Raw genomic sequence first — 12,608 nt, forward strand, 5'->3', positions numbered from 1 at the left:
CTTCTCTTCTCTTCTCTTCTCTTCTCTTCTCTTCTCTTCTCTTCTCTCCTGTGTGAGATGCTCAACCAGAAAGTCAGACTCTAAGAGTATTTAATAGGATCAGGATTTTTTTTTTCCATGCTTGACAAAATCTTCCATTCTTGTCTCTGGAAAGTTATGCCCAGGGCCATCCAACACAACTGTTCAGGCTATGAGCTGAGTAACTTGGAGAGTGCTATAGCTACTGTAGGGGTTTGTTTGTTTGTTTGTTGAGTGATGAACCATGTAGTTGAGCTGTCACTTGAGGGAAACCACCAGCTATCACTCCCTATTTAGCATTTTTCCATGAGCCATTAAAAACCTCTTGTTACTTGGAGGTCATGAACTCTGATTTAAGCCAAACCTGGATAAGACCTACACAAAATGGTGGCCTAATGCGTCTGGGTTAGATGCTGGATTGGTCATTTGCAAGCCTGTCTCCTTCAGGGTTTACTAGGAGGCCCAGAGTTTTGTCTCTCCCGAGTTAGAGACGTGGCTTGGGCGTCTTACTCAACAGGCAAACAGCACCGCCTCCACCCAATTCTATATTCAGTGAGCGTTCTTGGGACGAAAGCATAAATGGTAACAAGATGTGGACAGTCCAGGAGCCAGGACTCCCTTCCACCTGGGACAGACACTCAGCTTCCTGTTTCGTTTCTGTCTCATCTCCATCTCTTCCAATCTCTCTCCTAAACTTACCAATGTGGGCAAGCCATTTGTTTCCCTGACTCCCAGCTGCTCAATAGTGTCTATACCAGTACCCTGTAGAAATCATAACTGAAAAGAAGGTCCACAGCATCCAATCTCACCAAATATCAGTCCCTTCCTTCCCTCTCTTATTCCATAGAGGCTGCCATGACCCAGAGCCATCCCTCCTCATACCTGCTACCACCTTGTCCAGAGCCCCCTAGAACAGTAGTTCTCAACTTTCCTAACGCTGTGACCCTTTAATACAGTTCCTCATGTTGTGGTGACCCCCCCCAACCTTAAAATTATTTTCATTGCTACTTCACGACTTTAATTTTGCTACTATTATGAACTGTAATGGAAATCTCTGGTGTGCAGGATATCTGATTTGTTACCTCTGTGAAAGGATCATTCAACCCCCAATAGGCTCACGACCCACAGCTTGAGAAACACTACCCTAGCTACCTCTTAGTCCCAATAACCAACAGATGTCCGAAATGCCTGGTAAAGAAAGAGCTATGCAATCAGGTCCAGAATGGCTCTTGCAAGAAGAGGCAGAGGAAGTAAGGTGCTCAAGTGCTTCTGAGCAAACTGTATGGGACGCTACGCCCTCCCATTGCTGTTACTCTACAGTATAAAACTCACTTGGCATCTCTAATGTACCCGGTACTATACAGTTCTTGGGACTGTGATTCTTCCTCATCTTGGTATCCAGGCCTGAAACAATTCTCAAACTTCATACCCTGGTCAAACTCAAAAGGAAAATAACACAACTTCTCATATCCTTGGCCAGACTAGAGCCCTCTCTAAGCTTCTGGGACAACCAGAAACCACCTAGCCTGGCCTCCACCAGACCTCTTCTTTTCTTGCCCTTTGTGTCAAGGTTGGGCCAAGGATCCCAGAGTTGATGTCTGGCTTTTTCCCTCTGAGGTCATCCCATCCCTGCTCTATACAACTGCTTTAGCGCCTCCATTTGCTTAACCCCCTGCCCTAGTGCTTCCGGTCTCCCATAATGAAGCTAATGGACAAAAGAGAACACAATTAGCTTTCCTGAAGCTGGAGAGCTGCCCCCAGCTTCCACCCTGCAGACTCACCTGACCTATTGCTGCTACTGCTGCTGCTGGGAATCCTGGTGCATGCTGGGAAACCAAGTGCATGCCGGGATTTCAGTCAGTTCCTCCATGCATTTTGGGGTTGCTTGGAACTGTGAGTTTCTAATCCATGGCGTGTGCTTCTTGAAATGAAGCTAAGAACTTCATGAGACGAGAAGAGATGCCAGCGACATGGAGAAGAGGAGCGGCACGGGTTGAGCAAGGTACCTACGAATCAGGGATGCTCAAGACACAAATTGCATGGACTTGGCCAAGAAGACCCAGAGGAAAGTGTGTTACTATCTAGCATCTGACTGATGTAAAAGTCTAGCTTGCTGTTATGGTCAGCAAAGTCTAAGTCCTAGGATGAATTAAAGTCGTATTCTGAAGCCAAGGCTCTCACTGATCCTAAGGAGGCCACCCATCAGCATACTACTGGATCCTGGATCTCAAGTAAGCATAATTGCATGTATCCAGAATTAGCCTTCTCCAGGTTGAAGATGCAGCTCAGTGCTTGCCTAGAATGTTCAAAGCTCTGGTTTGATTTCCAGCACCATATAAACCAGGCATGAGAGTGCATACCTGTCATTTCAGAACTCAGGAAGTAAAGGAAGGAGAATCAGAAGTTCAAGATCGGCTATGCAGCAAGTTCAAGGGCAGCTCTGGAGTTATAAACATGAAGACAGCAGAATCCCTACCCACCACCCCCAGGCCTCCTGGCTTCCCAGAAAGGTGTAGAAAGACAAGTCTGAGAGATTCAGTTCTCAATGTGGCTAACTGTTAATTAAGGCCAAGGCTAATGACTTACTAATTTGAGTCTTGCAAAGAAGTCATACAAAGAGAATGCCTTGGAAGCAGAAGAGCAGAAAGGAGGAAGAGCCCACCTCTGACAAAGAGGTCTGGGTACCCAACTGAGTCTCAGAGTCTGCATTCACTAACAGAGGATCTAGATAGTCTTATCCAGAACTTAGCCAGTTTCCCATGCTTGGCCAGATGCCCATCTAGAAAGAATTCATTGAAAATTCCCACCTGAGGCTTTAAGCTGGAAGGAGATCACAAGGGAAAATGTTGGGTAAGGGTTTGTTCTTTACTCCACCTCACCAAAAAAAAAGAACCACCCTCAGGCTTCATTTTCACAAAAACCCTCAAATCTGATTTACTGAAGACAAAGACACTGTCTACAACCTGGGAATTCCCATGTGGCCATGTTCTTATGAGGTTCTATATATCCTCAGACCACTTCTACATGGCTCATTCTGGAACATGGCTTTGCTTGCTTTTCCTTGTCTCACAAACTATAGAGGAAATCAGGAGACTTGAGACATCTAACCAAACTTTAATAATTTCACTTCCAATTTCTTTGCCTACTACCATGGCCATGGCCAATCCAGACATCCAGCTTCTTGAAATATTCACAAGAGAAGGCATCCTGAAGGAACTCCATTCTCAGGCTCACAAAAGACATTCAGCTTCAGAAGCATCAGATCTCTCCAACCTGGAAAAATGGCTCCAAGGCTCCAAGATTGCCCATCAAGAATCACACACATCCAAGGAAAACTGTCTGGCTCTTTGATTCAACAGTCCAAGATGGCGGCACCAGTGGCAGCAGCAGCAGCAGCAGCAGCAGCAGCAACAGTTCTCAGGAAATCCAGCCAGGCCCCTTCCAGCCTTTGGAGAGCAGCAGGGCTGGCCACCCATAATGAAGCCATGGTGCTCATGAATTGCCAGCAGAGGTCCTAATGGTGGCCCTTGGTTTCTTGCAGACATTGATGAGTGCCTTTCAAGCCCTTGTCTGAATGGAGCCACCTGCGTGGATGCCTTGGACACTTTCACATGCTTATGCCTTCCGAGCTACAGAGGGGACCTGTGTGAGATCGGTACGGCCGTCTCGGCTTCAGCTAACGTTACTAACTGCTGAACTCCTCTTCCCTCACCCTTTCCTTCTAACCACAGGTTCCAGACCTGGGCTGGGGCCCACAAGTCTACCTGAAGAGCCATTCTGGGGGACTCAACTGAGAAGCCTCCCCCCACCCCCAATTTTAACTCTTGTTCTTGCTTTTTCCCCTTGGGGACCTTCCCCTGAAATGTTGGCTGATCTGACAGCAGGAGACATGTATACTTTGGGAAGTGGGGCTCGGGGAGCCTTGCAAACACTAACCTTTTTCCAGGGCTTGTAGACTTGCTGGCGGGACCACAGAGCTCAGTGCAGTGCATGCGTCCCGCTAGAACGACACAGCATCAGTCCTGAAGGAAATTATGGGTAGGCTCAATGGGTTCTTGCTCTACTGATGGTCACAGATCTTCTCAGCATGATCATGGGCACTGTCTTGCTGTGTTTTCTGTGGGAGTTTCACGTCCTTTCCATGACTCTAGGGAGCTACAATACCATGCTAACCAAGCTGTCCTCCTCTTCTCCCGGCATGAGGGCTGTGGTTGGTCAACCTGAGAGGATTTATGTCACCAGTATGCTCCAATCATGCATGAACAGGGACTGTGCATGCCATCCTCTCTCCATCACACCATGGTGGCTGCCTTCCCAGTGCTACACTGGTCCATGCTTGTCTTTCTTGCTCCCTCATACAAATCAAAAGGCTAGCCTGGCAGAGCAGTCTTGATGCAAGGTTCAGGGGCTGAGTTTCCTCTGATGGGCCTTGTTACCACCTCTGCTTCTGCATCTGTGGGCCAGGAGCCCTAGACAGGACCAGGCTGACACCCAGCACTCTCACGAATGGTGCTTTCTAAGCTCTTGCCAGCCTCTCTGGCCTCAGGCATTCCCAATGCAGAAAAGGAGGCCTGAGGCATTAGGCTGCTGGTAGCACGTAGCAATGGCTCGTAGAAAGTTGGAAGTGTGTATGAGTTCAAAACCCTTTTCAACAAACTCTCATTAGAGAAACTTCCAGAAAGCAGCTGAAACTCCTGGTAAATCTCCCTTTGAGCCTGAACAGTGTGAGGAGGTAATAAGAATTACATATTCCTTGGAGGCATTGCCAAGGGTACAGCCAATGAGGAACTTAAGGTTTCTGTCATAAGGCTGGGGCACTCATCTTCCCTGCCACCTCCTGCCTTCTATCTGTACCCCAAGAAGTCAAGTGCATGGGGTCTCAGCTGGGCAGGAATAGAGAGTACAAGGATTTTCCCTCCAAGATGCCACATGGGAGAAAGGTCTGGAACATCCACACAGACAACAGCTCTGGATCTCATCCAGAAAAGGGAGCCTCTGCTTCAACAGGGGCCGGGTTCAACAGGGGCCAGGCTCAACAGAGACAGGGTTCAACAGGGGTCGGGCTCTGCATCCTTATAGACCAGGAAAGTGGTTTCAGAGCTTCTCACCTGAGCCCTAGGCCTGAGTGCCCAGCAAGGCAAGGCTCTGTCAAAATCTTGATGCAATGCCTCATGGGATCTTGTGCCTTATTTCTGGTTTTATAGCCTTTTTGGAAATCTGTTTTATGTTCACTGCCTCTACTGGCATGGTCCTCCTAACCGTGCCCAGCTCCTTCCCTCCCTGACCCTACCTGCCCAGCTCAGCCCTCAGTTTCTGAGGTGGCACAAGCCCTGGTCCACAGGCCCAGGATGGCATCTCTGTCTCAGTGCTGAGCATCCTCTGAGGCCTCCTTGGCCTCTTTCCAGATGTTTATCTTGACCCTTGAGGAGCCCACTGGTAGTGGGGGGACCCACTTTCTCCTAGCCTCTACTCTGCCTCTTTCTTCTCCAGCAGCCAACCTTCTACTCCCCCTTTCCTTTTCCAGTCTTGCCAAGCACCCATCCCTTAGCCCAAGGAAGACTCCTTCCCCTTGGAAACTCCCTGTCCTTCCTAGAACAGCCAGACTATTGAAACCACCTAGTTTGGAAGCTGCCACTCATCCTGAGATATCTATGGCAGCTTCCTAAGCCCCAAGGCCCGCCCGTCCATATGGAGGCTCTAGGTAAAGAAGGAAAAAGAGATGGATTTAGAGTTCCCTCTGTCCAGTGCCCTATTGGCAGATGTTTAAGTACTGGAGAGGGAGTCCTGATGGGAGGCTTCTTTCCAACCCTGAGGTAGCAATTCTTCCATGAGGACCAACCTACAATCATCCACATGCCAACACTGAAGGTAGTTAGCTCACAATTTCCTCTTCTGATCTTGATGAGCTGGCTCCAAGATGTCCCCTTCTCTGTCCCTAAAAACCACTCCAAGATTCCGGACCAGACCCTCCTCCAGCACACACCATCTGTTTCAGATGAGGCCATGATGGGGCTCTGCTAGAGCCAACTCAGGGACCTGGAGCAGAAACACTTGTCTAGCATGCCTGAGGCCCAGGATTTCATTCCAGCACTTCACAAAATAATTAAGAGTTAAACTAATAATACAACAACAGCAACCAGTTCAGATCCAAGGCCTAAAGCTTGGTCTTCTTTGGACTCCCAAGAGAGTTACTCTTGATGGTCTCTGGCCTCACATAAGATTCTGTGGGGAAGAGGGTACCAGCTCGACCATGCCGATCCTCTTCTCTGACCTCCACCTAATGCTCACAGCTCCTTTTCCCAGAATCCCTCAGAGACTCTAAACTATGTTTTGCCTTAAATTTCAAAACCTCCCATCAGACTGTCCCTTTGTCCCCCAAGCCTGCCCGAAACTGCCAGGCCTCCACCCACCCACACAGGACATGAATCCATCCATAAGAGGGAATTTTGGAGGCCAAGGTGCTATCACAGAGAAAGAAAAAAGATCTTTCCCAGGTGGCATGCACATGGAGGCTTCCAAAAGTTAGATGTTACTGGCTTCCTACTTAAGCCTCTCTCTAGCTGAGCCTGTTGCCTCCCTCCAGGGCAAAACATTTAAGGTGGATTAAACAGAGAAGTCTATGCCACAAGACCCAGGGCACAACATACTAAACATAGACATCCATGCCACAAGACTGGCAGTGACCCACAGTCCCAACTGGTCTTGCCCCCTCTTCAAGTCCTTGACCTGTGTTGCAGACCAGGAGCAATGTGAGGAAGGGTGGACCAAGTTCCAGGGCCACTGTTACCGCCACTTTCCTGACCGTGAGACCTGGGTGGATGCAGAGAGGCGGTGTCGGGAGCAACAGTCACATCTGAGCAGCATTGTCACTCCTGAAGAACAGGAATTCGTCAACAGTAAGTATGGCTGTGGTTAAGGGACACAACAGTGAGAGAAAAGAACCTTGCTGGTCAGAAGCAAACAGACTGGCGATCAGGGTTGTAGCTCAGTGGTCAGCTCAGTGGACCTTGCATGTAGAAGGTTAAGCATGGCAGGAAGGGAGGGAGGGGGACAGAGCCAGAGAAAGAGGGTGCAGATTGGGTACACTGCAGGGCAGGGAGCTGGAAGAAGATGATCAAATGTTCCCACCATTTCCTCAGAGTAGAAGACACAGGTCACTGGGACCAGCAGCCCCAGCTGACCCAGGACAGACTCTGCCAGTCAGAGCCATCCCAGGCTAACCCTGTAGCTATCACTTGCCTATACCAGCCTGAGGAGGTGTTCTAACATATACCACAAACATGCATGTCCTGAGACCCTTGCAAAGTCCTTAGAAGCCAGTGGCAAGCTGCTAGAAGCCACTTGCCTCCCTCCTCCCTCTCCATGAGTTCCAGCCCCCGGACAGTGCAGGGTACCCAACATCAAGTGCAAGCCTATCTTTCCATTCCAGAAAACGCTCAGGACTACCAGTGGATTGGTCTGAATGACAGGACTATTGAAGGGGACTTCCGCTGGTCTGACGGACACTCCCTGGTGAGTTCCCAGAGAATACAGAGTGGGAGAAAGGCCCCGAGAATAACAAGCATCGAGTCTGATGCAAACTCACAGAGCAGATGCTATTCAAGCAAGCTCAACCCTGTAAGGAAGGGTTTGTGTCTCTTTCCTCTGTGTCTCTGGAGGCTGGCCTGGGGCTAAATAGACTTCACGAGGGAAAGTACAAGATGAGAGGAACCAAAAGAAAATGAAGGTGTGACAGCAAGCCACTGTGAAAAGTGTATGACATTTGAATGTTTCCTGTATGCAAAGGACTAGTGTCTATGCAAGGCATAAAGTACAGAGATCACCTAGACAGTCTGAGCAGTCAGCTACAGGTCAATGCAAAGCTGAACCCTACCAGGGAATGAAAAGGACCAGAGTCAATCTATGTAACCAGATGTCTACTCTGGGATCCATAGCATCCAGGATGACCCTGATCAGATTAGATTCCCAGCAGCCTTTGCAAGTGCCTTACAACCCAGGTGTTTCGTGAAATGAAAAAGGAGATGGGGAGGGGGCTGATTGGGAAGAAAGTGGGGGTCAAGCCAAGCCATACTGCTACAGCCTTTACCATACCATTTCACCCCTCCTGTCCACAGCAATTTGAGAAGTGGCGTCCAAACCAGCCTGACAACTTCTTTGCCACTGGAGAGGACTGCGTGGTGATGATCTGGCATGAGAGAGGCGAATGGAACGACGTCCCCTGCAATTACCAGCTGCCCTTCACATGTAAAAAGGGCACCGGTAAGAAAGGCTCAGGAAGAGGTCCACAGGGTGGAATAAAAACTCCAGCTGCAAGGAAGCCACTCACTATATGACCTGAGGCAAATTCTCTTCTCTCCTGGCTATTGGGGGCTATGGGAGCATCCTCAAGGAGCACATGGGGGCTGATGTGAGAATCTCTCATGGCACAGCATCACAGGGCCAATGACAAGAACAAGATGACTCATGGGGACCTTTCACAGGGACAAAGAGGAGATGAAAGTCATGAGCTAGAGGATAGAATCCTCAACATCATGCATATGTTGGTTCCTGGGGTGTCAGCAACAGAAAGTCACCCATAATGGCCCTTGGGTGGACCACCCTTTCTTTGAGGCTCCAAAATTGCTAGTCACCGAATCAAAGCTCTCAGGCCTGGATGCTTCAAGTTTAAGGCCATGGGCATCACAGTCCTTAGAGAACCTAGCCTGGTGCTCCTACTTACAGCCTGTGTCCTCAGGCCTCCTTTGGGCCCCACTTTCCCTGACTTTAGATATTTTCATAAAGAAGTCACAGGTGTCTTACTAGACGGTCCTCTTTCCCCATCTTTCCCTGCCCCTCTTTTATCTTCTCCCCATTGTTCAAGCCCACTTTTATATTTCCTTCCCGCCTCCCAGTGCCATGGAGGAACCTGGATGTTAGAACTGAGTATCTCAGGATTCTTAGCCCTTTTGCCCAGCAGTCCAGGCTCAGCACTGGGTAGCACAGCCTAATCCCTTTCTCATCATACCATGGGCTCTGGGATAACCTTCTCTCTGCCTACATTGGCCATCACAGAAGATCTCATGAGACCCTTCCTAAAAGGAATTTGTTCCTCAGTGGCCTGTGGAGAGCCCCCAGTGGTGGAGCATGCCAGAACCCTCGGGCAGAAGAAGAATCGCTATGAGATCAGCTCCCTGGTGCGGTACCAGTGTACTGAAGGCTTTGTCCAGCGTCATGTGCCCACCATCCGGTGCCAGCCCAGTGGGCACTGGGAAGAGCCTCGAATCACCTGCACAGACCGTGAGCATTGTCCCCCTGGTCCTTCCCATGGCCCAGAGTCAGGTTCCACCAACAGGACCTTCTTGCTCTCCCCAGAGCATAGTGGTAGCTGGCACTATTCTGTAGGTGCTGTACCATGCTAAAGGATAAGCCACACAGGGATGGTATTAAAGGTTTCTCCATCAAAAAAAAAAATCCACTGGTCCTTACCACAGGGAATGATGCTGTTCCCTCACAGGAGATAAGAAAGCTGGTAGCCTGGGCTGGGACTGTCTCCTGAGCCTAAGGAAGTTTAATGAGAAATCCAACCCAGGGGAGCAGGTTAGGAGCAGCTTTGGGTTACATTCCGAGGCCCACAGTGCACAGGGAGAGGCTCCTGTCCACATGGGAAGGTTGTGCCTAAGCTTAGCCCTGCCTCCTCCCCTCTCACTGCTTATTTCCCACCTCCCTTTTGCTGCAGCCAACACCTACAAGCACAGGCTACAGAAGCGGAGCTTGAGACCCACACAGAGGAACCGCCCCAGCATGGCCCACTGAGAGGAGCTTCTATGACGTGCCCAGGATGCTGAGCCCAGCAGCCAGCCAGGCTGACCGTGCAGCCCACCTACATGGTGTCTTCTTGTCGCTTTTTGTCATATAAGGAATCCATTAAAAAAGGAAAAAAAACCCACATTGTGTGTGCCCCACTCCCCGTATCACCCAAACTGCATCTAATTTATCCCCTTCTTCCCCTACCCTCCCCCCCCCCGCAAAAAAAACAAAAACAAAAACAAAAAAAGGCCAAAGCAAATTCACTGTAACCCATGGACTGAGTTTAGAGACATTTCTTTGATTTCCCACCGTGCCTTTCCAGGGACCAGTGCAGGGACAGGGTGAGAAGTAAGGGGTTAAATTAAATAAAGAAGATTATTTTTTGTTGTTGTTTCCTGACTTTGCCCAAGAACAGTACAATGGTTGCTTACTTCACCTCCAGGGAGAGCTAGGGGGGGGCAGAGGAGGAGCTGGAAGGAGACAGGGCCAGGGAGTGGGGGTAGGGCGGCTGCAGAGCTTGGAGGACTCAGAAGAGGCATACTACAGCTTAGTGTGTTGGACAAAAGGAATCGAGGTCTGTGCCATCTATGCGGGAAGGAACCTGGGGCAGGGGGCAGGCTGGCCAAAGGGGAGTGCCTTGCCTTTCCTCCAGGGCCCCTCTCCTAGGGACCGTTCATCTAGGTCAGCCACCCTAGCAGGTGTCATTTCTCATTTCTCGGCTGGACTGGGTAGGGGCACTTCCTTCCCAGGGGTGCTCCGCCGTCCCCTTCCCTCTCCCCACCCCGGGACGGTGCAGGCACCAGTGTTCCGTGCACCTATTTATATTTTTGAAAACTAAAGATTATGATAATTATAATAATAAAGACATTGGAAGAGATCTATTTCTTTTCTTTTCCTTTTTTAAAAAAAAAAAATTTCTATTCTACATCTTATTTAAGCAAAAGGTGACCATGATCTGGGACCTCTATGGAGTCACACTTTGATCACATGACTCCAAAATGGTGTTAGAGTCCTGTGTGTTCTACAACAGCTAGTCACCTCGTTCTTGTCAGAATGACACTGCGTTTGATGGACTGTGTATCTGAGTGTGTATGAATACAGTGTGCTTGTGTGAACACATATGACCTATTTGTGTGTATATTCCTGAGTGTGCTTGTCCCCCTGGGTCTTTCAGGGGTTTGGAGTGCAGGTTTGCAGTTAGGCACACTGGAACCTTAAGACAAGGCACAATGTCTCAATGAGCTGAGACAGGAGCACTGAAAGCTCAGGGCCAGCCTGGGCTACATAGTAGGACCATGTCTCAAAACAACAAAAGAAGTACTCAAAAAGACTAGATCCACCAGACTTAAAGGCATGGCCTGTAATCCCAGCTACTTGGGTATTGAGATAGCCTGAGTAACTCTGTAGGAGAGTGCTTGAGAGACTTTAGGTCGTCCTCCACTACCAAAATGGGTTAGCATGTCGCCTGACGGGCTGGGATAACACACTGGAGTGGGGCAGGGGAACTTGAATTTTTAACAACTTCCAAGAGGCTGTTAGTCATGCGTGATGGTGCACACATGTAGTCCCAGCACTGGGGAACAAGATCACTGGAGTCTAAGGCCATCCTTAACTATACAGAAAGCTCAAGACCAGCTCGGGCTGTGTGAGACTGTCTCAATCCCTGCCCTCTCCCTTCCCCCAAAAGGAAACTGACTTGGGGCTGGAGAGATGGCTAAGGGGTTAAGAGGGCTTGCTGCTCTTGCAGGGCAGCCATGTCAGGTGGCTCAGTACAACAGGTAATTCTAGTTCCAGGGGATCCAATGCCCTTTCTGGTCTCAACAGGCTTCTTCACGTTTGTGCCCATACACACAAACACATGCATGCTCTCTCTCTCTCTCTCTCTCTCTCTCTCTCTCTCTCTCTCTCTCTCTTTCTCACACACACACACACACACACACATGCACACACAACACACATACACACATACAGAGAGAGAGAGAGAGAGAGAAGCACACACAGAGAGAGACAGACACACACACACAGATATATATACACACACACATACACACAAAGAGATACATATACACACATGCACACATACACATGTTTAAAAAAGAAGAAAAACTGACTAAACACCCGATTGTTAAGCACCAGGAGACATCTGGATGAAATACAGGTCTGGTTCCCGGGAGCATTGTTAGGGTGAGGAACAAAGACACTCCATGGGTCCCTCTCCTGGGGCCCTCAAAACTGAGCCATCCTGGGGTGGAGATGGGAACCACATCCCTGGCGGCTGGGCCAGCACCCTGAGGCAGCTATGCTGTAGATTAGGCGAGGTCAAACTAAACCAGCATGCAGGGGCAGCCCAGGGGAAGACAGAAGTTATCCCATGCTTACCCAGGACTAGGATCCCCAGTCCCTGAGACTGAAGGAGACAAAGGGTCAGATACAGGGGTCAGCTGAAAAGGAAGCAAGGGAATCAGAGCAAATAAAGTTGGCCAAATAAAGTACACATACCCAGAGAGTCACTCCCAAGCAGGGGACATGGAAAAGGCACCTAGATTCTTTGGAACCAGGAGAAGAAGGGAAGTTCTCCCTTGCCCTAAGTCCTCACCCACAAGTCTGAGGACCCTGTGCAGAAATTTAAAGCATCAGTGCTCAGCCTTCTGCCACCTATATGCTGAGGAAAAGGAACTGCTCATAGCCATTGTCCATGGTGAGCACCAGTTTCCTCAAGCAGGGATGGCACTGTACCAGAATATGGCACAGTGGACCTCAAATACCCCAGAGAAGGATGCCAAGAGAATTAAGAATGGGTCTGC

The 12,608-nt window shown here is 49.3% G+C and overlaps 1 protein-coding gene across 2 annotated transcripts in view; it reads left to right on the plus strand.

Moving 5' to 3' along the window:
• Positions 1-10,685, plus strand: part of Acan (aggrecan) — a 64,200-nt gene extending 53,515 nt beyond the window's left edge. Inside the window, exons 13-18 of one of the 2 annotated variants that reach the window (XM_028754847.1) lie at positions 3,560-3,673; positions 6,756-6,914; positions 7,448-7,530; positions 8,133-8,277; positions 9,112-9,294; positions 9,734-10,685. In XM_028754847.1, coding sequence (XP_028610680.1) covers positions 3,560-3,673; positions 6,756-6,914; positions 7,448-7,530; positions 8,133-8,277; positions 9,112-9,294; positions 9,734-9,810 — 761 coding nt within the window. In that variant the 3' untranslated portion in view covers positions 9,811-10,685. The remainder of the gene's footprint in view (positions 1-3,559; positions 3,674-6,755; positions 6,915-7,447; positions 7,531-8,132; positions 8,278-9,111; positions 9,295-9,733) is intronic. The other variant, XM_028754848.1, reaches the window with a different exon arrangement.
• Positions 10,686-12,608: the final 1,923 nt, after the last annotated feature.

Source organism: Grammomys surdaster, unplaced genomic scaffold (assembly GCF_004785775.1).
Source record: "Grammomys surdaster isolate TR1022 unplaced genomic scaffold, NIH_TR_1.0 126036, whole genome shotgun sequence".
In the NCBI taxonomy this organism is placed as follows: domain Eukaryota; kingdom Metazoa; phylum Chordata; class Mammalia; order Rodentia; family Muridae; genus Grammomys; species Grammomys surdaster.